General features: G+C 39.2%; 1 protein-coding gene across 1 annotated transcript; it reads left to right on the plus strand.

The window, feature by feature from the left end:
- Positions 1 to 1,489: 1,489 nt before the first annotated feature.
- LOC108334900 (uncharacterized) lies at positions 1,490 to 27,868 on the plus strand. Its single transcript, XM_052870006.1, is given in 4 exon segments — positions 1,490 to 4,642; positions 23,846 to 24,234; positions 24,420 to 25,716; positions 25,718 to 27,868. Coding segments are annotated over 4 exon segments (6,990 nt in total).

Raw genomic sequence — 27,868 nt, forward strand, 5'->3', positions numbered from 1 at the left:
ACAAAGAAGGAAGTGAGTGGGTCCGTTTCTTTGCTAGTTTGAATGGAGGAAAAATAAAATGGCGTCTTCCTTGGCTTGAGCTCAGACAGCCTATCCAACATTGTGGCCGCTTCCCCAATGTACCTCTCATAGGGGCCCGATATGGCATCAATTACAACCCTCTATTGGTTCAAAGACAATTCGGGCATCCCATGAAAGGGGCACCTTCACCGGACTATCTCACGGCATTTTTCATCTACTATGAAGATGGACATTGCACTGAAATATTGAGGAAAGTTAGAAGTGCTTGGGAAAATGTTATGCGAGCAGAAAAGGATTTAAGATTGGGAGTGATGGACGACAAAATTAATTATCGCACCTGGATCTGGGAAAGGGTAAATAAAGTCAAATTGCCTTTCAAACCGATCGTTCATCAGCTAGCTAATGAAGGGCGATCCCAAGAACTAGAAAGCGAAGAGGTGAAGCAATTGAAAATAGAGATGGAAGAACTGAGGAAAAAGAACGCTAGGTTGGAAAAAGAATTACAAACTGCATGCAACGATTTTGTTCATATGAGGAATGATAAAGAAGAAAAAGCACAGGCCTATGAAGAAATTGTCAAAAGTCAGAAGGCTGAAAGAGTTTATACATTCCAATTAAAACAAGACCTCGTAACCGCAAGCAAAGAGCTGGCCATGAGAGTGAAGGAGAAGAACGTAGCATTAGAAGAGGGAAAACAATGGAGGCTCCTCTACGAAGAGGCTAAAAGAGATAAACGAGAGGCTTTGAAGAGATTGAGAGAAGCGCAGGTTCAGGCAGAAAAGGCGGGGCACGAGATGAAGAAAATGGCCTTGTCTTTTGAGGCAGATATGAACCGAGAACGTTGGAAGCTAGCGGAAGCCGAAGAAGAGCATCGAACTGTGATAAAACAAATGGAGGAGTACATCAGGGAGCAAAAGGAACGGTGGAGGTCAATAAAGTTTGAAGAAAGGCATCAAGCCTTGGTAAAGCAAATGGAAGATCACATCGCAATGCAAGAAGAGGCCGTTAAGCATTGGAAGAGAAGTTTTTCCCAACTGGCTATGTTGGCAAACGGAGCAATTGAAGACATCCCCAAGATGCTGTTGGACGCCGAAGCCATGATCCACTTTTGTAACCCGCCTCAAGAGATAACGCTTTTTATTAACCATTGTAAATGGCTAGTAGGCGAAATGAAGGCCTTCATTGCTCGAGTTAGAAAGTGATCCCTGTCTTGTTAGACTTTCTCTATAGGAAGGACCTGGGATGTTTTGTATAATATCAACTTGTACCAATTTCCATCATTAAAGTTATCGTGATCTTGTGATTTCCCCCTATCAGTAGCATGCATCACTTTTGTTTTCTTTTCTGTTTTGTCTAGCATATTTCATCTAACTTGAGTAATTAAAATAACAAAGCAGTATAAAAGTGAGGAAAAACCACGGCAAAACTTCCACGACATCCTTACAGGACCCGGGCTAATTCAAGAATTATGGAAGATTGGGAGGAAGCACACGAAGTTGTCAAAGCCGATATCAATCAGCTGAAAGACCAGATAGGGCAGATCCTTACTGCTCTAGAATCTCTTAAGACTGCGGGAGATTCCTCATCAGCACGAATCAAAGGGAATACCCCCCCTTGTCCCCCAAAGTTTGATGCCTTGAGCCCATCGATTTCATTCCCGATGTATGGCCTACCCCCAGGATATACTCCCCCTCTGGAAGATTACTCGGAAGCGGAAGATGCGTCTTTCTCTTTCCCCCAAATCATCAATGTACCGTCCGTCGGTACTCAGGGTCCTGTCCCAGTTTCGGCACCCATGACCGGTGTAACTACGAATGAGTCCATCGCAGTTGAAGGAACGCGGGTAACTGTAATGCCACGCGTAATGGTCAAGAAGGATCCTTCAATCGAGGTCGTGCCACATACCACAGTGGTTGGGGGGATCGATAGCTTCATTGGAACTAAGAATAAGTTGGAAATTTTGGAAGAAAGACTTAGAGCTATAGAAGGAGTCGAAAGCTATGGATTCGGCGATGTTGCAAGATTGAGTTTAGTGCCCGGCATAAAAATACCGCACAAGTTTAGGACGCCAGAGTTTGAGAAATACAAGGGTAATACGTGCCCTAAAAGCCACTTGACTATGTATTTCAGAAAGATGGCCGCGTATGCCTATGATGACAAGTTACTTATCCACTTTTTCCAAGATAGTTTGGCTGGGGTAGCTTTGAACTGGTATACTCAATTAGAGCCGTCTCGCATACGTTGTTGGGTGGACCTAGCTGACGCCTTTATGAAGCAATATAAGTACAATATGCAGGTCGCACCCGGCAGGCTACAATTACAAAACATGGCCAAGAAAGAAAATGAAACTTTCAAGGAGTATGCTCAACGTTGGAGGGAGTTAGCTGCACAGGTTAAGCCGCCTCTATATGACAAGGAGATGGTGGCAATGTTTATGAACACGCTCCAACCACCGTTTTATGAACACATGGTCGGGAACGTGTCTTCCAATTTCGCTGATATCGTCATAATAGGCGAAAGGATAGAAATTGGGTTGAAGAATGGGAAGATTACGGGTGGCCCATCTGCAGTGGAAAACTCTAAAAAGAAGCCCTCTTTCAATCCGGGAAAGAAGAGAGAAGGGGATGTGCATGCAACGTCGACAATGCCCGTATGGAGAGGTCAGGCTCTTATTCACAATTATAGACCATACCTAGGCCAACCTCCATATGCAGCCAATGCAGCTTTTGCTCATCCGATTAGGCCTCAACCACAACAAGGATTTCATCAATCGCAACCTATCACAAGCAATGATTGGAGGACTGGGCCAAGTGCAAATCCAAATCTGAATGCAAGTCAAGGCACTTACCCGGGAAGAACCCAGGAAAGAAACTTTGTCCACTTCACCCCCATCCCTATGACTTACACTGAATTATTACCTCACCTCGTCAAAAAGGGTTTGGTTGCTATATGCCCAATGACACCCATGCAGCCTCCATACCCTAGGGGTTATGATGCCGATGTCAAGTGTAGTTATCATGGGGAAGGCGTGGGTCACTCAACTGAGAGGTGTATGACCTTCAAGCGTAAAGTGCAGGCCCTAATTGACGTTGGATGGCTAAAATTTCAAGAAGATAAACCTAGCATTGATACTAATCCGTTATCCGGACATGGTAATGCCTCGACAAATGCCATTGAGGTTACGAAGCATGAACTGATAAGGGATGCAAGTAAGATCCGAAGTTCCAGAAGGTTTATTTTCAAGGAATTATTGAAGTTAGGTTTTTTAAACAGGGATTATGATTTGGGGAGAGCATGTGGGCTTCATCCATGCACGGAACACTCTATCGAGGAATGCGTTGAATTCGAAGAGTTGCTACAAGATCTACTTGATAGGAATTTGATGCAAGTATGCTACGAAGACGAGGATGAGGAGGTGTTTGCACAAACTGGTATGGAGTCTGATGTAACTTTGCCAGAGCCGTTGATAATCTGTTTCACTCGAGCCATCCCTACACCAATAATTCAAGGAAGATCACCCGTTGTCATTCATACACCAGTTCCCTTTCCTTACAAAAGCGAGAAAGCTGTCCCTTGGAGGTATGGAACACATGTAGTCGACGAAGGACCGTGCATTGAAAGTCAATTCTCTAGCCAGGATCCAGCTGTTGAAAATATATCAGGCATCGGCGGAATGACAAGGAGTGGTCGAATCTTCACGCCACCAAACTTGACAAGAAGAGGAGCTAGCAATAATGAAACACCGATGGAGGCAAATACTAAAGAGCATTTAAAAGGGAAAGGGGTGCAGGCAGAAGAGACCCCTGACAAGGCGGACAAGAAAGAAATCTCTGAGGGAGAGGCTTGCGAGTTCTTGAAATTCATACAACAAAGCGAGTACAAAGTGGTGGAACAGTTGAATCGTATGCCTGCCCGGATATCCCTGTTAGAGTTACTCATGCACTCGGCCTCCCATAGAAAACTGTTGATGAAGATACTGAGCGAGGCCCATGTGGAACAAGGCATTTCCCTGAACCAATTCGAGGGCATTGTCAGCAACATCAATGCTAATAACTACCTCACCTTTACTGATGAGGAAATACCTGAGGAGGGGAGAGGGCATAACAAGGCTCTCCATGTCTCAGTGAAATGTTTGGACCACGGCATAGCACGCGTGTTGATAGACAACGGCTCCTCCCTAAATGTCATGCCCAAAACGACATTAGATAGGCTACCTTGTGACGGAGTACACATGAAGCCAAGCTCTATGATTGTGAGAGCGTTTGACGGTAGCAAAAGAGAAGTTATGGGAGAAATAGAATTGCCGGTCCAAATTGGCCTATGTGTTTTTCAAATAACCTTCCAGGTCATGGATATCCTCCCAGCCTATAGTTGTCTATTGGGTCGCCCATGGATCCACTCTGCAGGAGTTGTGCCTTCCACACTGCACCAAAAACTGAAATATATCATGGGAGATAAGTTGGTCATAGTTTCTGGAGAGGAGGATCTCCTTGTGAGTGGCCCATCCTCCACCCGTTACATAGAGGCAGCCGAGGAAGCTCTGGAAACAACTTTTCAATCATTAGAAATTGTGGGAAACACCTATGTTGAGCCATTTCCTATGAACCCACATTTATCATGTGTAAGATCCTTGAAAAATATTTGTAAGTTAAATACTAGATAAAAAAAAAATGAATAGTAAATTGTGAATAGTAAAAGGTGAATAGTAAAAAGTGAATAGTAAAAAAAAAAAAAAATTAATAAATATTTTTGGAAAGGATAAGTGTTACACGTAGCTTTGAGATCAGAATTCACCAATTTGCAAATAAAAAATTATTTTTGTAATAGTAAAATGAATAAAAAAATGAATAGTAAAAATGAATAGTAAAAATGAATAGTAAAAATGAATAGTAAATTTTTTTACTATAAATAGCCAAGGGGGGAGGCTGGAAATTTACACCAAAATTCTAGAGAAATTGTGAGAGAAGAGAGTTGGAGTAAATTATAGTTGAAGAGGGGAAATTCTGGAAGTTTCCGGAGAACGGTTTGAGAAGAGGAAACTAAGTCTGGAATAGAGGTAAGGGGAGCCAACTTTGAGTATTTCCTTTTATATTATCTTGAGTCTTGGATATGTTATATTTTGCTTTTCTGATCTTATATCTTGAATATGGAGTATTTTGTTTCTGTATGATCTTAAATTTTAAATGAGAGTATGCTTTGTATTGATATCCAAGTGTGATAGTTGTAAAATGTAATGTTGATTATGTTATGCCACTTGTATGTTATTAGTTGTTTATTTTTTTTTGTATTTTGGAAGGATTAGAAATTGTCTAACCGGCTCTGCCAGATTCAATTTCTTGTTTCCCCAAACATTCTAGTGTTTCCCTTATTTAATTTTATTGTATTTTGGAAGGATTAGAAATTGTCTAACCGGCTCTGCCAGATTCAATTTCTTGTTTCCCCAAACTTTCTATTGCTTCAGTTATTTATTTTATTGCACTTTTGGAAGGATTAGAAGTTGTCTAACCGGCTCTGCCAGATTCAACTTCTTGTTTCCCCAAACTATTTATTGCTTTACTTATTTATTTTATTGCATTTTTGGAAGGATTAGAAGTTGTCTAACCGGCTCTGCCAGATTCAACTTCTTATTTCCCCAGACATGTATTGTTCTCGTTATTTAATTATATTGTATTTTGGGATGGATTAGAAGTTGTCTAACCGGCTCTGCCAGATTCAACTTCTTGTTTCCCATGAATTTTTATATTAAGATTATTCTTATGATTGTCAAATATTGTATTCTTCTATGACCATTTATAGTAATATCTTATTATGGGTAATTGTTTATAATTATCTTGTATGAATTCTATCATGAATGAGTTTCTTGGCTGAAATTGATCTTGTTGGAAGGTCTGGAGTAAGGATTCTGTAATAACTTGTATATGAGTATTAAATAGATGTAGTGATACTATTTGAGGTTGTTGTAAGACGAAGTAAAAATATTAAAATTAGGCATTTTAGATTTAGAGCATAAGCGAACAAGGTAGATAATTTAAATAAATAAATTGTTAATTATTGAAGGCCTCCCTTTGTTGGTAGGATAGAGGAACCTTAAAAACCTGAGTTGGCACATCCCTGATCATAGAGCAGCCCTGGCCTGGTCCAGTCAGTTGTGACTAGTCATATGTGTTGGCGTCGAAGGTGAGTTTGATGCGTTCAGACATCTGGGTCCTCTCCGGTGACCAATTGGGGTAAAGAAAGATCTCTAATAGGATGAAATTAAAATAAAATAAGTTAATTCGAGATGCATAAATTTAACATGGTAAAAACTTCATATATATTTTATTTATCGTTACATTGAGTTCAGACTTTAATACGTAGTGGCTAAGATATGATGAAATGTTTTGGCTGATCTATGAATCTTTAATTGGTGAAAATATGTTGAGTTATACTCGTTATGGTAAAAAAAAATGAGTTTATAATATGAAGTATGATAGCCGGCGATATGTTTAATTTATTAACACCAAAATAGGTTATTGTCAAATTATGATTAGAGAATGAACATGATTGAGTTATGTGGAGAAGAGGTTATGAATTGTTGATTTGATGAAATGTTGGAGTGGATAAGAGAGTATGAAATGTTGAGGTGATGAAATGTTGGAGTGGATATAAGAAATTATTGCTTATGAAATGATGTTCCCTACGGGAAGTAGTATGTTCGGTTATACCATGAGAGCTTGGTATGAACAAAGTAACACCTGAGGTTAATGAAAGCAGGCAGCAAGTGGTCTGACCATAAGGCTTTGACATAAATATGTGAATCATAAGTTTTATAGAAGCAGGCAGAGAGCGGTTGATAACAGTTGAAAAACTGTTATTTTCATGCTTAAAATTGATACTAAAAGCAACCTTTAGACTTAGAAACTAGCTTGAAATCAATGCTTTTATCTTTATTTTCAGAAATAAGAGAGCTGGACAGGTTTATGCTTGATTTGAGTGTTTTTGTGCAGGTTTTAAGGTGAATTTAGTGAAAAGAGTGAAGAAGGAAAGAAGTGACATTAGAAAAGACAAGAAAGAGTGCAAAACGAGAAGTCGAAGGCACCGCTCAGCGGTAATTTACCGCTGAGCGGCACTCAGGAGATTGCGGGAGTCACGCTGAGGGGCAAACTGGCCGCTGAGGGGAAGAAAAGGCACGCGCAGTCACCGCTGAGCGGTATTTACCGCTGAGCGGCACTTTTTGGGCTTGGGCTTTTGTAATCTTTTGTAACTCTAGATTAGTATATAAGGGCTTGCACGTCCTAGGGTTTAGTATCTTTGGCAGAAACGAGGCAAACACTCTCTCTTCCACCCCTTTGAAGGAGGATCTTGGATGCTCAGGCTACCTCTTCACCTTTCTAGGGTTTTATCTTTCATTCTTTCATTATTGTTCATCTAGGTTCACCATGAAGATGGTGAACTAAACCTTGTATGTTTGTTGGGGAATCAATGTAATCTCTTGAAGCTCTCATATATGGAATTTATGCTTGCATCTTAATCTAAGACTTATGCTTTCTTTCATCATTAGTTAGGGTTTTTCCTCTTTGCTCAATGCTTGCATTGTTTAACTCATTCTATTGCATGATTATTGGTTTTGTCGATACGGACACGTACGGGGAAGTCTAGATCCGGGGAATTTCTCCCAATATTATACTGACAATATTATATTGGTTGTCGTTAAGCTCCTGCACTCATGAACTAATCATTAGGAATGCTAGGAATTGTATGAACTATTTGATTAGGGAGAAGCCATCTAGAATGGTACTTTAGAGAGTGGCATTAACAATGATGATTTGAATGTTGAATTCCTAAAATGTATGAGAGTGGATGAGATGAAATTGACCCCCAACAACATATTCATTCATATAATCCATTGAAAGTGTTTATCTTTTGTCTTTGCCATTGATCAATTCATGCATACATGTTTATTTTTCGTCTTGCATATTAAAATCTAAATATTTCGTTTGTAAGTCTTAGCTAATCAACAAATCACATAACTAAACTAGGCCGTGAGTCCTTTGGGAAGAACGATACTTGGTCTTACCAAGTTTATTACTTGAACGATTCGGTCATACTTGCCGATTGTGAAACAAGTTTGTGACATCATATTTTGGTGCTTACAAATTTGTCCATCAAGTTTTTGGCGCCGTTGCCGGGGACTCGTGGTTTAACTGGTTAATTTGTGTGATTATTGATTATCTTTGACTTTTTGAATTTCTGTTTTTATTTTTTCTGTTTTTATTTTATTTGATTTTATCTTTTAGGTTAGTTTAGATCTTATTTTATTTTATCTTTTTAGATTAGGTTAGATTTTATTTTATTTTATTTTATTTTATCTTTTTAGATTAGGTTAGATTTTATTTTATTTTATTTTATCTTTTTAGGTTAGGTTAGATTTTATTTTATCTTTTAGATTAGATTAGATTTTTTTTTTTTTTTTTTAGATTAGGTTTTATTTTATTTTATCTATCTGTTTCTATCTTCTAAATCTTTCTATCTTCTGAATTTATATCTTCTTCTATATCTTTTTGTGCTAACAAATCTTTTCTAGGGTTTTTTTTTCTTGTGTATGCAGGAAGCAATTCGGACTAGGAGCAAGAAAACAACAGAACCACTTTTTGAAGGGCTAGACGAGAGTAGAAGGAGGAGAAGAATCAGAACGTCCAGAGAACTTTTCCCTTCTCCAGAAACTCTCCTCCAAACATCACCACAAGGTTCTGTTCACAGCACAAGAAGCATGGAGAATAACAATGCTAGAAGAACTCTTGCAGATTACACCAATCTTGCTGGACCTCAACACTTTAACAGCATAGCTAGACCTAGAGTCAATGCAGCCAACATGGAGGTCAAGCCAGCATTAATTCAACTGGTGAAGAGTAATCAATTTAATGGGTTATCTCACGAAAGCCCATATGAGCACCTTACAACTTTCAATGAGATCTGCAACACGGTCAAAATTAATGGGGTGCCAGACGAAGCTATCAAACTTAGCTTGTTTCCCTTCTCATTGGGGGGCAATGCTAAGCTTTGGTTAAACTCTTTTCCAGAAGAAAGTTTCACAGAGTGGGAAGCAGTGGTCACAAAATTTCTGAACAAGTACTTTCCACAGTCAAAGGTGACCAAAGGCAAGCAAGAAATTTCGTCATTCAAGCAGGGCATGGAGGAGTCACTTGGACATGCATGGGACAGGTATAAAAGCTTGTTACGCAAAACTCCCACGCATGGTTTCGAAGATCAAGAAGTAGTCCTAACTTTCCTTGGAGGGCTTGGTTCACAAACCAAGATGATGCTGGATGCCTCAGCTGGAGGCAATATCAAATGGAAGACTCCAGAGGAAGCAACTGACATTATTGAAAATATGGCTACAAGTGACAATGAGCTACACAGTGAGAGAGGAGCCCCTACGCAACAAAGAGGGGTTCTGCAATTACAAACCCATGATGCCTTGCTAGCTCAGAACAAAATTCTAACTCAACAGCTGGAGACTCTGACTAAAACCTTGGCTCAATTACCTAAAGAGTTGAAATCTGCTGCACAGGTACAAACCCAGTTATGCGAATTATGTGGAGGTGACCATATCAATGGTCAATGTGCTTTGCCAGTGGAAGCCGTGGAGGATGTTAATTTCATGGCTAATCAGTTTCCATACCGCCAAGGGAATTACAATCAAGGGTGGAAACCACATCCAAGCATTGGCCAAGGACAAACTGGGCAAGCTAATCAATATAACAAGCAGCAGCAGCAACCAACCTTGTGGCAACAATTATCTGCGCTTAATGAAAGGCAAACAAGGTTGGAAGAAACTCTTAATCAATTTATACAGAAAACAGAATCTTCTCAAAAGAGCACTGAAGCTGCGATAAAGAATTGGGAGATTCAAATGGGTCAGATTATCAAGCGATTGGAAGAAAGACCCGACAGAAATTTTGGGGCTAATACTGAGGTTAACCCCAGAGAAGAGTGCAAGGTGGTAGAGAGTGTTGATGATGAGAAAGTTGAGTTAGATACAGAAGAAAGAAGAAAAATAGAGAGCAAAAGCACTTTTCCCTTCCATCAAGACTTCACAGAATTATTCAAAATGGTGGATAATGATGCACCTTGGGAACAGATTTTACAACAGATTACGGTTTACACTAAATCTAATGAAGAAATCTCTACAAAGAAAAGACGTAGAGATGATGAGGCAAAGGAGTGTATAACTGTTAAGCAAGAGTCATTCCCTCCTAAAGCACCAGATCCAGGTAGTTTTTCTATCCCTTGCACTATAGGGAAGAAACAGGTGAAGAAAGCTCTCCTTGATTTAGGTTCAAGTGTTAACTTGATACCTTATTCTTTACTGGAGCAAATTGGCAATGTTAAAGTGAAACCTGTAAAGGTTAATCTAGTAATGGCCGATGGATCTTCAAAGGAGCCATGTGGGATTGCTGAGGATATTATAGTTTGTGCTGGCAAACTTCAGTTTTTAGCAGACTTTGTGGTGATGAAGATGGAGACCGAGAAGATACCTATCATACTTGGAAGACCGTTTATGAAAACGGCCAGGGCCATCATTGATGTACATGAAGGTATAGTGGTGCTCCAAGACAGAGAGGAGAGAGTGGTGGTGGATGTCTTCAAAGATGAAACACAAGCAAAGGAGGAAGAGGCTAGTTATAAAGCTGCATTTCGAGATGCACCCATGACTAGAAGTCAAGATGAAAATCTTGAGGTTTCAGGTAACCATTGTTTGTTGTTTCAGGTACCCAAGGATGAAGAAGAAACTGGAAAAGGAGAAGAGATTCATAGGGACTGGAAGAAAAGAGAACCCCAACTTGGCACACCTGTGAGACTCAAGAACAAGTTGTGGGTTGTGAAGGGTTTCAAAGAAAAGGAGATGATAGAGATAGAGTCTCCATATTCTAGAAGAACCAAAACAGTCCAAAGGAAGCAGTTGAGAAGTTGGTGGAAAGACTACATCAACTATACAGAAGATGGAACGTGAACTTTATTGGGTCAAGCTAATGACGTTAAAAGAGCGCTTGCTGGGAGGCAACCCAGTGATTGACAAACTTTTAATTTTGATTTGGTTTAATTTGTGAACATTATTCTGTAAATATTTTGTGGAATTTAGCATCTACTGAAGGATGCTAGGTGGTTAAGTATCTACTGAAGGATACTAGGTTTGTAACACCTACTGATGGGTGCTGGTAAGTTTGAAACACCTACTGATGGGTGTTGGTGGATTTTGGGTCAGGCTCGTGACGTTAAACAAGCGCTACCTGGGAGGCAACCCAGTTGATTGATTGTTTTTGTTTGTTTATTTTTAGTTAGGATTTGCATAAGCATTTTTAACATTGAATTGCAGGGAATCTATGAGGGGTATGCTAGGAAGGCACGTAGGTCAAGAAAAGAAGGAGAAGGGCACATCACGAAAGTGCCGCTGAGCGGCAATTACCGCTGAGCGGTACTATCGCAGAGGGGCTTAAGTTCCCCTTAGCGGGACCCGAGCCCATAAGGGTATTTTTATACCCCAAGCTGCGTTTTAGGGTTTATTTTCTGGCTTCTCTCTGCACAAACATTTCCACACACATTCTCTTAGGTTTTCCACATCTTTTCACTCTTCCCTATTTAGAAAATCTCTCTTTCACTCACTTTTTCATTAGTGTGCCATCAAAGTTTGGGGTTGGAAGAGAGCATTCTAGTTTGGAAGCATTCTCATATCATCTAGCATCTCCACCCAAGTAAGTAAAATGCATTTGGTTCATTCTAGGGTTCTTGAATTTGAATGTGATTGTCAAAGCATGAATATTTAGGGGTTTTGATTTCTATGCATGATTTGATGATATATTTGATGTTTGAACCGATTAAACTGCATGATTATGAACTGGAAATATGAAAATTGCATTTGGGTGGAGTTAGGAAAGCTTTAAAACAAGATTTTCGAAAATCTGCAGAGTCACCGCTGAGCGGCAATTACCGCTGAGCGGCACTCTGCCAGATTTGATTTTTTCTGGTTTGTTGCGTGGCGCTGGTGGCGCTGAGGGGAAATTCTGGCCCTCAGCGGTGGTTTAGCTTCGAAAGGAGTTGTGTTCTGTGTTTACTAATGATTAACATCATGTTCTGTGGTTTTGGTTTGTGTTTTGAATGCAGGAATGGCATCCTCTTCAGGAAAGAGATTGAAAACCATGGCAACCAAGAGAAAGGAAAAGGAACCAGAGCAGCCCCATAATGGCAGGTTCCTCTCTAGGAAACATGAGAAGCACTTTAGGGTGGTTCAGGACAGAAGACTTCTAATGGAGAGAAAGGTTGGAATGATACCTAACTTAGCTCCTCAATTTGGAGAGCAAGTGTTAGGGAATGATTGGGGAAAGCTAGCCACTTATCCAGCACCTGCCAACATAGCTGTGGTCAAGGAATTCTACACCAATGCAAAGAAGATTGGTGGTCATCCAGCTGAGCATTATTTGGGATATGTCAGAGGCCATGCTATCAGGTTTGATCCTGATTCTATCAACAACTTCCTGGATACTGTGTGGGCTGGTGAGCAATGTCAGTTTGCTCTTAGCATGGAGGAAGGTGCTGACTTTGAGGATGTTAAGAGAGTACTGTGTATACCTGGAGGACACTTCCAAAGGAATAGATCTGGCGCGGTGGTTAACATTAGGAGGACAGATTTGAATCCTCTTGCAAAGTATTGGATGGCATTTTCTCATGCCAACATCCAGCCATGTTCACATGTGTCAGATATTACTCTCAGCAGGGCACTATTCATCTACTGTGCTATCAGAAATTTGAATGTTAATATTGGGCAGGTGATAGCTGATGAGATCAGTATGTGTGCTAACACCTCAAACAACAAAGCACCACTGGGACATCCTTCTTTGATCACTCACCTTTGCAAGCAAGCTGGAGTGGACACTTCTGTTCCACCATTTGAGAGGCCACGAAAAGCTATAGATGAGGCCTATTACAGACAGTACTGTGGAGGTAAGGAGGCAGCTCAACCAGTTCCACCACGCCAGGCTCGTAGAGGGCCAGCACAGAGCCGGACGTCTGTGGATACACATGAAGCAGAACCATTCCAGATGAGGGACATGTATATGTCTCTTATAGGTGCTCAGTTGCACTCCATTCATAGAGGGCAGGTGGCCACTGCTGAGATGATAGTGGGGATGTATGATAATCCTCCAGCACACAGGTGGACTATGGATGAATTCCATAATGTGGTTGCTTGGCCAGAAGAACCATTGCATGGAGAAGCTGAAGCAGCTGAAGCTTCAGCAAGAGATATGGAAGAAGATGAAGCTGAGGAGGAGGATGCATTTGATGAAGATGAAGATGAGGAGGAAGAGGAAGATATAGAGGACAGCTCAGACTGATGAGGAGCTGAGATAGCATTTACTGATGAATGCTATCATATGATTATGCTTTTGCGGTTTAAGTTTTCTGAACTTATTTGTTTTCGGTTGTAGATTAGGGTTTGATGTACTCTCTTGAAAACCTGGTTTGTGTGATGGTTTGCTATTAACTGTGATTGTTTGATAAGTAATGCTTGATGATGCTTATTGATTGATTGATGTTGAGATGATGTGCACATTAAATGCTTATACAGGTGATTCACAAGCTTTGTGAACAAATGCACTATATCATGATTGTGATTGTGAAATTAAGCAGGATGTGTATGTCAAATGTGAATGAGCTTATATGTGAGGTTTTGAGCTCCAGAGTTGTTATTGTTGAATGCTATTACTTTGAAAGCATGAATGATTTTGCCCAGGTTTTCTATGATTGAATCAATTGCTTGTTTTGCATCAGATGATCAAGGCCGTGTTGTTGAAACCCTTTTTATTGGCCAAATACATAAAATTAGCCCACTAAAAGAGAACACTTTGTGTTCTATCCTTTGAACCCTTAGCCTTGAACATACACTTGAAACCTTTGATTGAAAAATCTTTACCTTGAGTTAAGTAGAAGATCTTGTGTGGTATTGTTAAATGTTCAAGTTTGGGGTTATTGGGAAAACATAAAAAGCATTGAGCTAAGAGCTAAAAAGTAAGAATATGCAAAGAAAAAGAAAAGAAGAGAAAAAGAAGTAAAGCTCAATGCAATTGCAATTGTAAAAGGCAAGTTGGGAATGAATAAGATGATTGTGTTGTTATGATTCTCTTGACTCAAGGATTTTGTGATCCAGAAAAACCAATTTTCTTGTTAGCCCAGCCACATTATAAGCCAGTGAAAAGTCCTTTTGATGATGCATGCTTGTGATTGTTTTGATTGTGGTAAAATGAAAGGCAAAGTTGATTCATGTGACATTGTGATAGTGGAGTGAATGAGCGAAACACTATACCTCTTATACACTTGTGTGTGAGTGAAACACTTTACCTGGTGAGGAAATATTCCATGAGCACATGAACATCCATGCTTAATTGATTGATCATTCATGAAAAATAGCATTTGTTGGAATTTAAATGATTTTGTGAACACTAAAGCATGTGCACATCTTGATTGAATCTTGGTCATAAGTTTGAGTGAAGTTGTTACTTATCTTGAGAAAAGGATTTTGAATGAGTTAACCATCATATGAATTGGTTGGAGATGGAGTTACATTTTGTTTGCTTGAGGACAAGCAAAGTTCTAAGTTTGGGGTTGTGATAACAGTTGAAAAACTGTTATTTTCATGCTTAAAATTGATACTAAAAGCAACCTTTAGACTTAGAAACTAGCTTGAAATCAATGCTTTTATCTTTATTTTCAGAAATAAGAGAGCTGGACAGGTTTATGCTTGATTTGAGTGTTTTTGTGCAGGTTTTAAGGTGAATTTAGTGAAAAGAGTGAAGAAGGAGAGAAGTGACATTAGAAAAGACAAGAAAGAGTGCAAAACGAGAAGTCGAAGGCACCGCTCAGCGGTAATTTACCGCTGAGCGGCACTCAGGAGATTGCGGGAGTCACGCTGAGGGGCAAACTGGCCGCTGAGGGGAAGAAAAGGCACGCGCAGTCACCGCTGAGCGGTATTTACCGCTGAGCGGCACTTTTTGGGCTTGGGCTTTTGTAATCTTTTGTAACTCTAGATTAGTATATAAGGGCTTGCACGTCCTAGGGTTTAGTATCTTTGGCAGAAACGAGGCAAACACTCTCTCTTCCACCCCTTTGAAGGAGGATCTTGGATGCTCAGGCTACCTCTTCACCTTTCTAGGGTTTTATCTTTCATTCTTTCATTATTGTTCATCTAGGTTCACCATGAAGATGGTGAACTAAACCTTGTATGTTTGTTGGGGAATCAATGTAATCTCTTGAAGCTCTCATATATGGAATTTATGCTTGCATCTTAATCTAAGACTTATGCTTTCTTTCATCATTAGTTAGGGTTTTTCCTCTTTGCTCAATGCTTGCATTGTTTAACTCATTCTATTGCATGATTATTGGTTTTGTCGATACGGACACGTACGGGGAAGTCTAGATCCGGGGAATTTCTCCCAATATTATACTGACAATATTATATTGGTTGTCGTTAAGCTCCTGCACTCATGAACTAATCATTAGGAATGCTAGGAATTGTATGAACTATTTGATTAGGGAGAAGCCATCTAGAATGGTACTTTAGAGAGTGGCATTAACAATGATGATTTGAATGTTGAATTCCTAAAATGTATGAGAGTGGATGAGATGAAATTGACCCCCAACAACATATTCATTCATATAATCCATTGAAAGTGTTTATCTTTTGTCTTTGCCATTGATCAATTCATGCATACATGTTTATTTTTCGTCTTGCATATTAAAATCTAAATATTTCGTTTGTAAGTCTTAGCTAATCAACAAATCACATAACTAAACTAGGCCGTGAGTCCTTTGGGAAGAACGATACTTGGTCTTACCAAGTTTATTACTTGAACGATTCGGTCATACTTGCCGATTGTGAAACAAGTTTGTGACATCATATTTTGGTGCTTACAAATTTGTCCATCAGCGGTCTGACCATAAGGCTTCAGAGAGTAAGACATAGTATACAGGTGAGGCTTAAGGAAGCAGGCAGAGAGCGGTCTGACCATAAGGCTTCGTGAGTAAGCATAGTATAAATTGTAAGGTTTATGAAATTGAGGAAGATGATTTTGATAATGATGAATTAATGACATCGGGGTAATGATATTTGAGTAATTATAGAAATAAATGATTAAACTATTCTTATTACAAGTTTAATGATTGATTTGATATGGTTGGCTTACCCTTATTTGTTTATGCTATGATCATATAACTCATGTTATATATGATTAGATAATGTTGCAGATGTGGTTGAAAAAGCTTAGAGATGAGAGAGATGCGGGGAAAACCTTTCATGGATTTTTGTAAAAAGAATAAATTTGTATTGGGAAGATTATGTTGTGTAAAATTTAAAAGTTGAAATGTCAACGGTGAAGACTATATTGTTTAAAGTTTGTAAGTTTGGTATTGTACTTTGGAGTAATTGAAATAAAGTTTGATTGTTTATATGAGATATCGAATTAATTTAGTCTCTACTATCAGTAATACCCTTTAAAATATTTGGGTGTTACATTATGGTATCAGAGCAATGGTTTTCGAAAGTATTTTGGGACTTTGGGGAGTGAAATTATTATTCCTAGTAAAACTGTTAATTGTTATGATGAAAACAACTATTGGAGGAAATTGATATCATATGCTAAATTGTATTGTTATCTTTTTGAAGAAATCATTTAAACTCGACAAAGATGCAGCAACAACAAGTTGATCAAGTACCTCAAAATCATTCTAGCTTGAATGACTTCTTAAGGCATGATCCAACTAAATTTAATGGGGAGGCTACTCCGGATGAGGCTGACTCTTGGCTAAGGCAGAACGAGAAGATTTTTCGGGTAATAACTTGCTCAGAAGAACAAAAATTAACTTATGTATCATTTCTTTTGGTGGGGGAGGCTGAATATTGGTGGGAAAGTATGCAACAGTTGATGACGGTTCGTGGTGAGGCTGTGAATTGGGAGAACTTTAAGATAAGGTTCTTGGAAAAATATTTTCCAAACAGTGCAAAATTTGCAAGGGAGGCGGAGTTCCTGACCTTACAACAAAGGAGGTTATCAGTACAAGAGTACGTAGTAAAATTTAATTATCTCTCGAGGTTTTATACTCAGAATATCACAGAAGAATGGAGATGTCGAAAATTCGAGGGAGGAGTAAGGCATGAACTGAAGAAGGTACTTATGCCATTGGAAATACAAGAGTTTCCAGCATTGGTAGAGAAAGCCAGAATGATAGAATTATTGGAGTTTGATCCAAGTAGAGTTTCCAGACTTGCCAAGGGAGAATCTTCAATGAAATTCAACAGAAAACCTTATGAAAAACCACAATTATCATATCGAGGAACAGTGAAGTGTTTTGAGTGTGGAGGGGCACATTTCAGACGTGACTGCCCTAAACTTATTGGGGAAAAAGTTGAAGGGAAGAGATGTTTCATCTGCAATGATCCGGGACACTTTGCTAATGTTCGTCCAAAGAAAAAGAAGGTGGGAGAACCACAACAACAAGATTCTGCTGAAGTAAAGCCCCGGGCAACAGGGAGAGTATTCGCAATGTCTGCAGAAGAGGCTACTAAGCCAGGTACATTAATCTTACACACCTGTATGTTGTTAGGAGAATGCGTATATGTTTTGTTTGACTCTGGAGCCACACACTCCTTTATATCCCTAGCATGTTTAGAAAGACTCGGATTACCGATGCTTGATCTAGGGTGTGAATTAGTAGTTTCTACACCAGCATCGGGACCAGTTACGACCAGTTCAGTCTGTGTCGGATGCCCGATCCAAATTGCAGGACGCAAGTTCAAAGTGAACTTGATCTGCTTACCCCTTCAAAATATAGACATTATTTTGGGAATGGATTGGTTGACTGCCAATCACGTTCTTATTGACTGTGGGAAACAAAAGATAGAGTTTCTAAATTTGAACGATTTAGAACTAAGCTCAACTCGAGTCGTTGCGAAGGATATCAAAGATGGAGCTACCTGCTTTGTGGTGTTAGCTCAGGAGAAAAGAGAGAATACTTAAGAACAAATCATCGGAATACCTGTGGTAGAAGAATATGTTGATGTTTTTCCAGAAGAAGTACCAGGTTTACCACCTAGTCGAGAGATCGATTTCACAATAGATCTAATGCCTGGAGCTGGCCCAGTTTCTATGGCTCCATACAGAATGGCTCCTGCCGAACTAGTAGAGTTGAAAAAGCAAATCGAAGATCTGCTGGAGAAGAAGTTTATCCGTCCAAGTGTGTCTCCATGGGGAGCTCCTGTATTGCTGGTGAAGAAGAAGGATGGAAGTTCAAGGTTGTGCGTGGATTATCGACAACTGAACAAGGTTACAATAAAGAACAAATATCCTTTGCCAAGAATCGATGATCTATTAGATCAGTTGAGAGGAGCAGAGGTGTTTTCAAAAATTGATCTCAGATCTGGGTACCATCAGATTCTGGTCAAGACGGAAGATGTGCAAAAGACGGCTTTCAGATCTCGCTACGGACACTTTGAGTACGTGGTAATGCCGTTTGGCGTGACGAATGCTCCAGCGATTTTTATGGACTACATGAACAGAATATTTCGGTCATGTTTAGATAAGTTCGTGGTAGTATTTATAGACGATATTCTTATCTATTCAGAGAATAAGGAAAAGCATGCAGAACACTTGAGGGTGGCGTTGGAAATTTTAAGAAAACATCAACTGTATGGGAAACTGTCAAAGTGTGAGTTCTGGATAGAGAAAGTACAATTTTTGGGTCATGTGATTTCTGCTCAAGGAATCTCAGTGGATCCAGCAAAGGTGGAAGCTGTGCTAAAGTGGGAGCGGCCGAAAACTGTAACTGAAGTACGAAGTTTTGTAGGATTAGCCGGTTATTACCGACGTTTTGTTGAAGGGTTTTCCAAGATTGTAGGTCCTCTAACTCAGTTAACTCGTAAAGATCAACCATTTCTGTGGACTGACAAGTGCGAAGCCAGTTTTGTGGATATGAAGCAACGACTAACGTCAGCACCAGTATTAATCATTCCAGACTCTAGCAAATCTTTTGAGGTGTACTGCGATGCGTCATATCAAGGATTGGGGTGCGTCCTAATGCAAGGAAGGAGACCTGTAGCTTATGCATCTAGGCAGCTAAAGGCGCATGAGAAGAACTACCCAACGCATGACATAGAACTTGGAGCAGTAGTATTTGCATTAAAGACATGGAGACACTACCTCTATGGGGCAAGTTTCCAAGTTTTTAGTGACCATAAGAGTCTAAAGTATTTGTTCGATCAAAAGGAGCTGAACATGCGACAAAGAAGATGGATGGAATATATGAAGGACTATGATTTCGAGCTTTTATATCACCCAGGAAAAGCCAATGTGGTGGCAGATGCATTGAGTAGGAGACAAGCTCAGATAACAACAATGATGGTGAAGGAATTAGAACTGTTAGAAAAGTTACGTGATATGAACTTGGGGTTGCAGTTAACCCCATATCATATATGGTGTGGTCATTTAGTAATCACTAGTGACTTCTTAGAACAAGTGAAGGTTGAGCAGTCGATGGATCAAGAGTTGCAGCAAAAGATCAGGTTGTTGGACACCGATCAAGTTAAGGACTTCGTTCTAAGTAAAGATGGCATCCTTCGATTTAAGAACAGAGTGTGTATACCTGCAAAGAGTGAATTAAAACATTTAATTTTAGACGAAGGCCATAAAAGTCGTCTTAGCATACATCCAGGTATGACTAAGATGTATAAAGACCTGAAAGAGTCATTTTGGTGGAATGGAATGAAGAGGGATGTGGCCGAGTTTGTAGCAGCCTGCTTGGTGTGTCAGAAGGCAAAAGTGGAGCATCAAAAACCGGGAGGGATGTTACGACAGTTAGACATTCCTCAATGGAAGTGGGATAGTATCTCGATGGACTTTGTAACACATTTACCAAAATCATCAAAGGGTCACGATTCTATCTGGGTTATCGTTGATAGACTAACCAAGAGCGCTCACTTTTTTCCCATTAATCAACGTATGTCTCTAGAAAAGCTGACGGAGTTATACATCAGGGAAGTAGTGAGGTTGCATGGAATACCTACAAGCATTGTGTCAGACAGAGATCCAAGGTTTACTTCAAGGTTTTGGCAGACGCTACAGAAGGCTCTGGGAACGCAGTTGAGGATGAGTTCGGCTTATCATCCTCAGACTGATGGTCAAACAGAAAGGACTATTCAGTCTTTGGAAGATTTGCTAAGAACTTGTGTATTAGATCATCTTGGAAGTTGGAATGAGATACTACCATTAGTAGAATTTACTTACAACAACAGTTATCATTCCAGTATTGGTATGCCACCATATGAAGCTTTATATGGAAGAAGATGTAGAACCCCGTTGTGTTGGTTTCAAGATGGGGAAGCACTAACAGTGGGACCCGAGCTAGTACAGCGAACCACAGAAAAAATAAAATTAATCCAAGATCGGATGAAAGCAACTCAAAGTAGACAAAAGTCATATGCCGACAAAAGAAGAAGACCGTTAGAATTTGAAGAAGGAGATCATGTATTCTTACGAGTAACACCAACTACAGGGGTCGGGAGAGCTATCAAGATGAGGAAACTGACACCAAAATTTCTCGGACCGTATCAGATTCTCAAAAAGATTGGGCCAGTGGCTTATGAGGTAGCATTACCACCTGGATTGGCAAATTTGCATAACGTTTTTCATGTATCCCAACTGAGGAAGTATATTCCAGATCCAAAGCATGTGTTAGAAGTTGATGAAATTCAGGTCAAGGAAAATTTAACAATGGAAGTTGGACCAGTGCGTATACTAGATGCTCAAATGAAAAAGCTAAGAGGGAAAGATATTCGCACAGTAAAAGTACTTTGGAATGAAGACACACAGGAAATGACTTGGGAATTGGAAGAATTTATGATAAAGGAATATCCATATCTCTTTTGTAAGTAATCTTTTGTTAGATAGTCTTTGTTTAAATAAATAATTTTCGAGGGCGAAAATAATTGTTGTTGGGGAGATTGTAAGATCCTTGAAAAATATTTGTAAGTTAAATACTAGATAAAAAAAATGAATAGTAAATTGTGAATAGTAAAAGGTGAATAGTAAAAAGTGAATAGTAAAAAAAAAAAAAAATTAATAAATATTTTTGGAAAGGATAAGTGTTACACGTAGCTTTGAGATCAGAATTCACCAATTTGCAAATAAAAAATTATTTTTGTAATAGTAAAATGAATAAAAAAATGAATAGTAAAAATGAATAGTAAAAATGAATAGTAAATTTTTTTACTATAAATAGCCAAGGGGGGAGGCTGGAAATTTACACCAAAATTCTAGAGAAATTGTGAGAGAAGAGAGTTGGAGTAAATTATAGTTGAAGAGGGGAAATTCTGGAAGTTTCCGGAGAACGGTTTGAGAAGAGGAAACTAAGTCTGGAATAGAGGTAAGGGGAGCCAACTTTGAGTATTTCCTTTTATATTATCTTGAGTCTTGGATATGTTATATTTTGCTTTTCTGATCTTATATCTTGAATATGGAGTATTTTGTTTCTGTATGATCTTAAATTTTAAATGAGAGTATGCTTTGTATTGATATCCAAGTGTGATAGTTGTAAAATGTAATGTTGATTATGTTATGCCACTTGTATGTTATTAGTTGTTTATTTTTTTTGTATTTTGGAAGGATTAGAAATTGTCTAACCGGCTCTGCCAGATTCAATTTCTTGTTTCCCCAAACATTCTAGTGTTTCCCTTATTTAATTTTATTGTATTTTGGAAGGATTAGAAATTGTCTAACTGGCTCTGCCAGATTCAATTTCTTGTTTCCCCAAACTTTCTATTGCTTCAGTTATTTATTTTATTGCACTTTTGGAAGGATTAGAAGTTGTCTAACCGGCTCTGCCAGATTCAACTTCTTGTTTCCCCAAACTATTTATTGCTTTACTTATTTATTTTATTGCATTTTTGGAAGGATTAGAAGTTGTCTAACCGGCTCTGCCAGATTCAACTTCTTATTTCCCCAGACATGTATTGTTCTCGTTATTTAATTATATTGTATTTTGGGATGGATTAGAAGTTGTCTAACCGGCTCTGCCAGATTCAACTTCTTGTTTCCCATGAATTTTTATATTAAGATTATTCTTATGATTGTCAAATATTGTATTCTTCTATGACCATTTATAGTAATATCTTATTATGGGTAATTGTTTATAATTATCTTGTATGAATTCTATCATGAATGAGTTTCTTGGCTGAAATTGATCTTGTTGGAAGGTCTGGAGTAAGGATTCTGTAATAACTTGTATATGAGTATTAAATAGATGTAGTGATACTATTTGAGGTTGTTGTAAGACGAAGTAAAAATATTAAAATTAGGCATTTTAGATTTAGAGCATAAGCGAACAAGGTAGATAATTTAAATAAATAAATTGTTAATTATTGAAGGCCTCCCTTTGTTGGTAGGATAGAGGAACCTTAAAAACCTGAGTTGGCACATCCCTGATCATAGAGCAGCCCTGGCCTGGTCCAGTCAGTTGTGACTAGTCATATGTGTTGGCGTCGAAGGTGAGTTTGATGCGTTCAGACATCTGGGTCCTCTCCGGTGACCAATTGGGGTAAAGAAAGATCTCTAATAGGATGAAATTAAAATAAAATAAGTTAATTCGAGATGCATAAATTTAACATGGTAAAAACTTCATATATATTTTATTTATCGTTACATTGAGTTCAGACTTTAATACGTAGTGGCTAAGATATGATGAAATGTTTTGGCTGATCTATGAATCTTTAATTGGTGAAAATATGTTGAGTTATACTCGTTATGGTCAAAAAAAATGAGTTTATAATATGAAGTATGATAGCCGGCGATATGTTTAATTTATTAACACCAAAATAGGTTATTGTCAAATTATGATTAGAGAATGAACATGATTGAGTTATGTGGAGAAGAGGTTATGAATTGTTGATTTGATGAAATGTTGGAGTGGATAAGAGAGTATGAAATGTTGAGGTGATGAAATGTTGGAGTGGATATAAGAAATTATTGCTTATGAAATGATGTTCCCTACGGGAAGTAGTATGTTCGGTTATACCATGAGAGCTTGGTATGAACAAAGTAACACCTGAGGTTAATGAAAGCAGGCAGCAAGTGGTCTGACCATAAGGCTTTGACATAAATATGTGAATCATAAGTTTTATAGAAGCAGGCAGAGAGCGGTCTGACCATAAGGCTTCAGAGAGTAAGACATAGTATACAGGTGAGGCTTAAGGAAGCAGGCAGAGAGCGGTCTGACCATAAGGCTTCGTGAGTAAGCATAGTATAAATTGTAAGGTTTATGAAATTGAGGAAGATGATTTTGATAATGATGAATTAATGACATCGGGGTAATGATATTTGAGTAATTATAGAAATAAATGATTAAACTATTCTTATTACAAGTTTAATGATTGATTTGATATGGTTGGCTTACCCTTATTTGTTTATGCTATGATCATATAACTCATGTTATATGTGATTAGATAATGTTGCAGATGTGGTTGAAAAAGCTTAGAGATGAGAGAGATGCGGGGAAAACCTTTCATGGATTTTTGTAAAAAGAATAAATTTGTATTGGGAAGATTATGTTGTGTAAAATTTAAAAGTTGAAATGTCAACGGTGAAGACTATATTGTTTAAAGTTTGTAAGTTTGGTATTGTACTTTGGAGTAATTGAAATAAAGTTTGATTGTTTATATGAGATATCGAATTAATTTAGTCTCTACTATCAGTAATACCCTTTAAAATATTTGGGTGTTACATCATGCACCTCTATCATGATGGCCAAGGTCATGCTGAAAGAAGGATATAAGTACGAGAATGGTTTAGGCAAGTATGGACAAGGACGTACATTCCCATTGGAGGCGATTGAGAACAAAAACAGATATGGCCTGAGGTACAAGCCCAGCAAGGAAGATAAGAAGAGGTTGATTGAGGAAAGGAAGGAGCGTAGTTTGGCTCGGATGGGGAAACGAGAACCAAGGGCGAGGAAAATCCACATTTGTGGTATCAAAGAAAGTTTTCACAGTGCTGGATGGGTGAACACTAGCCATATAGCAGTAGTGGAAGAGGAGGCAAGATCTGAAAGCTCAAACTTCGTGTGGGTTTGCTCCCCAGATGCACGACTCAATAATTGGAAGACTCTGGATTTACCCGTGATGTTTAAATCAAATGAAATGTAATTTATTAATCAACCCTATCGCTTTACCCAGAGCTTTGGGATTCATGACTTACGGTTTGATGCTTTTATTTTGCTTTCAGTGTGATATTTGAACCGTGTTCGTTCTCATTTCTATCATCATTTAGCCTTTTTCATAGTTTTTCCTGTTTATTTATTATTTTTCGCAAACTTAAATAATGCAGATACGACAATGAATGTTTTGAAAATGATAATGTCAATATCCCTAAGTGGGAGCACCCTGTCATTAATACGGAAGATGATTGGGAAGATGATCCGGAACCCTCTCCAGAGCTATTGAGATTAGTGGAACTAGAGTCTAAAGAGATAAAACCCCATCAGGAAGAAATTGAAATACTCAACTTAGGAGAGGAAGACGACATAAAAGATATAAGGATCGGCGCTACTATGAAAGAAGAAGTGAAGGGAAAGTTGCGAGTCCTATTGGTGGAATTTAAAGACGTGTTTGCGTGGTCATACAATGATATGCCTGGTTTGGATACCGATATCGTGCAGCATAAACTTCCCCTTTTGCCAGAATGTCTTCCGGTCAAACAGAAATTAAGAAGAATGAAACCCGAGATGTCTTTGAAAATCAAGGAAGAGGTGCAGAAGCAATTCGATGCAGGGTTTTTGGCTGTGGCAAAATACCCGCAATGGGTGGCAAACATCGTACCAGTGCCCAAGAAAGATGGTAAAGTTCGGATGTGCGTAGACTACCGCGATTTGAATCGTGCAAGTCCAAAAGACAATTTCCCGCTACCGCACATCGACACTCTAGTCGATAATACGGCTAGGTTTTCGCTATTTTCATTCATGGATGGTTTCTCGGGATATAACCAGATCAAGATGGCGCCTGAGGACATGGAAAAGACTACCTTTATCACATTGTGGGGGACGTTTTATTATAAGGTGATGTCTTTTGGGCTCAAGAATGCTGGGGCAACATATCAAAGGGCGATGGTGACACTTTTTCATAATATGATGCACAAAGAGATTGAAGTGTATGTGGATGACATGATTGCTAAGTCTGAGTCAGAAGAAAAGCATATTTTTAACTTGAGAAAACTATTTGAAAGATTGAGGAAGTTTAAACTTAGGTTGAACCCTGCTAAATGCACATTCGGAGTGAGATCTGGCAAATTGCTAGGCTTTATTGTTAGTCAAAAGGGAATAGAAGTGGATCCTGACAAGGTACGAGCGATAGCAGAAATGCCTGCCCCTAGGACGGAAAAAGAGGTTCGAGGTTTCCTAGGTAGATTAAACTACATTGCAAGATTCATCTCTCAATTAACCCCCACTTGTGAACCGATATTCAAGTTATTGCGTAAGAATCAGGCTTCGGTTTGGAATGAGGGTTGTCAGGCTGCTTTTGAAAAGATTAAGCAATATCTGCAAAACCCTCCGGTGTTGCGTCCACCTGTGCCAGGAAGACCACTCCTTTTGTATTTGACTGTATTGGATGGATCGATGGGTTGTGTATTAATTAGGTCAGCACGATGAAGAGGGGAAAATAGAGCATGCTATATATTATTTGAGTAAGAAGTTCACAGACTGCGAACAACGATATTCACCATTAGAACGAACTTGTTGCGCATTGGCCTGGGCCGCTCATCGCTTAAGGCAATATATGTTAAGTCACTCTACTTGGTTAATATCAAAGATGGATCCCATCAAGTATATTTTTGAGAAGCCCGCTCTCACAGGAAGGATAGCTCGATGGCAGGTGCTATTGTCAGAATATGACATCGTATACGTCACTCAGAAATCTGTCAAAGGTAGTGCGTTAGCAGAATACCTGGCTCATCAACCCATTAGCGATTATCAGCCAATGCAACCCGTATTCCCTGATGAAGGTATCATGGCTCTATTCGAAGAAGACAGGAAAGACCGAGACGAAGAAACATGGATATTACTATTTGATGGAGCATCGAATATGATGGGGCATGGCATAGGGGCAATACTTATCTCTCCAGAGCAGCAGTACATGCCCATGACGTCAAGGTTGTGTTTTAATTGCACAAATAACATTGCTGAATATGAGGCCTGCGCTATGGGTATTCGGGCGGCAATAGAATCCAAACTTAAAATTCTCGACGTATATGGAGATTCAGCTTTAGTCATCCACCAATTGAAGGGGGAGTGGGAAACTAGGGACGCAAAATTAATCCCTTACCAGGCATACATCAAAGGATTAATGGAGTGTTTCGACATCATCACATTTAACCACATACCACGGGAGGATAACCAATTAGCAGACGCATTGACTACTTTGTCATCCATGTTTGAGGTTGACCCAAATACAGAATTACCAGTGATTGAAATGAAGAGCCATGCGGAGCCAGCATATTGCCATTTCATCAAGGAGGAGGGGGATGGTAAACCTTGGTACTTTGATATCAAACACTATCTTAAGACCCGAGAATATCCTGAAAAAGCATCTGAAAACGATAAAAGGTCGTTACGAAGATTGGCTGGTAGCTTTATTTTAAGTGGGGATATTTTATACAAGAGAAGTCACGACATGATTCTCCTCAGATGTGTAGATGCAAAAGAAGCCGAGTTGATATTGAAAGAAGTGCACGAAGGTACATTTGGCACACACATGAATGGGCACTCAATGGCTAGGAAGATCTTGAGAGCTGGTTACTTCTGGTTAACCATGGAAAATGATTGTTGTACACATGTGAGGAGGTGCGAGAAATGTCAGATGCATGGAGACAATATCAATATGTCGCCCACGACTTTGAACGTGTTGTCTGCACCTTGGCCATTTTCAATGTGGGGGATAGATGTTATTGGAGCTATAGAGCCAAAAGCGTCAAATGGACACCGCTTCATACTAGTCGCAATCGATTATTTCACCAAGTGGGTTGAAGCCATTTCTTATGCCAACGTGACTAGAAAGGTGGTGACCAGATTCATAAAAAAGGAGTTGATCTGCAGATACGGGCTGCCTAACAAGATCATCACTGATAATGCCACCAACCTAAACAACTGGATGATGGCGGAGTTATGTGAGGAGTTCAAAATTCATCATCTTAATTCTTCTCCTTACCGTCCAAAAATGAATGGGGCAGTAGAGGCTGCTAACAAGAATATCAAAAAGATTATGCAAAAGATGGTGGTCACCTATAAAGATTGGCACGAAATGCTTCCCTTTGCTTTACATGGATATCGTACATCAGTACGAACGTCAACTGGCGCAACACCTTTCTCGCTGGTGTATGGGATGGAAGCAGTGCTTCCATTTGAGGTGGAAATCCCATCTCTACGAATTTTATTGGAAACCCAATTGGAGGAAGCTGAGTGGGTTCAAGCTCGGTTTGACCAGCTCAATCTCATCGAAGAGAAGAGACTGACAGCGGCGTGCCACGGGCAATTGTACCAAAGAAGAATAAAAAAGACTTTCGACAAAAAAGTGCGCCCGAGAGAATTCCATGAAGGCGAACTGGTGTTAAAGAAGATTCTGCCTACACAAAAGGATCTCAGAGGCAAATGGACCCCAAATTACGAAGGGCCATTTGTAGTAAAAAGGGCATTCTCTGGAGGGGCACTAATTCTCACAAGGATGGACGGAGAAGAGTTACCTTTACCAATCAATTCTGATGCGGTAAAAAAGTTTTACGCATGA

The sequence above is a fragment of the Vigna angularis genome, chromosome 10 (assembly GCF_016808095.1).
Source record: "Vigna angularis cultivar LongXiaoDou No.4 chromosome 10, ASM1680809v1, whole genome shotgun sequence".
NCBI lineage: Eukaryota > Viridiplantae > Streptophyta > Magnoliopsida > Fabales > Fabaceae > Vigna > Vigna angularis.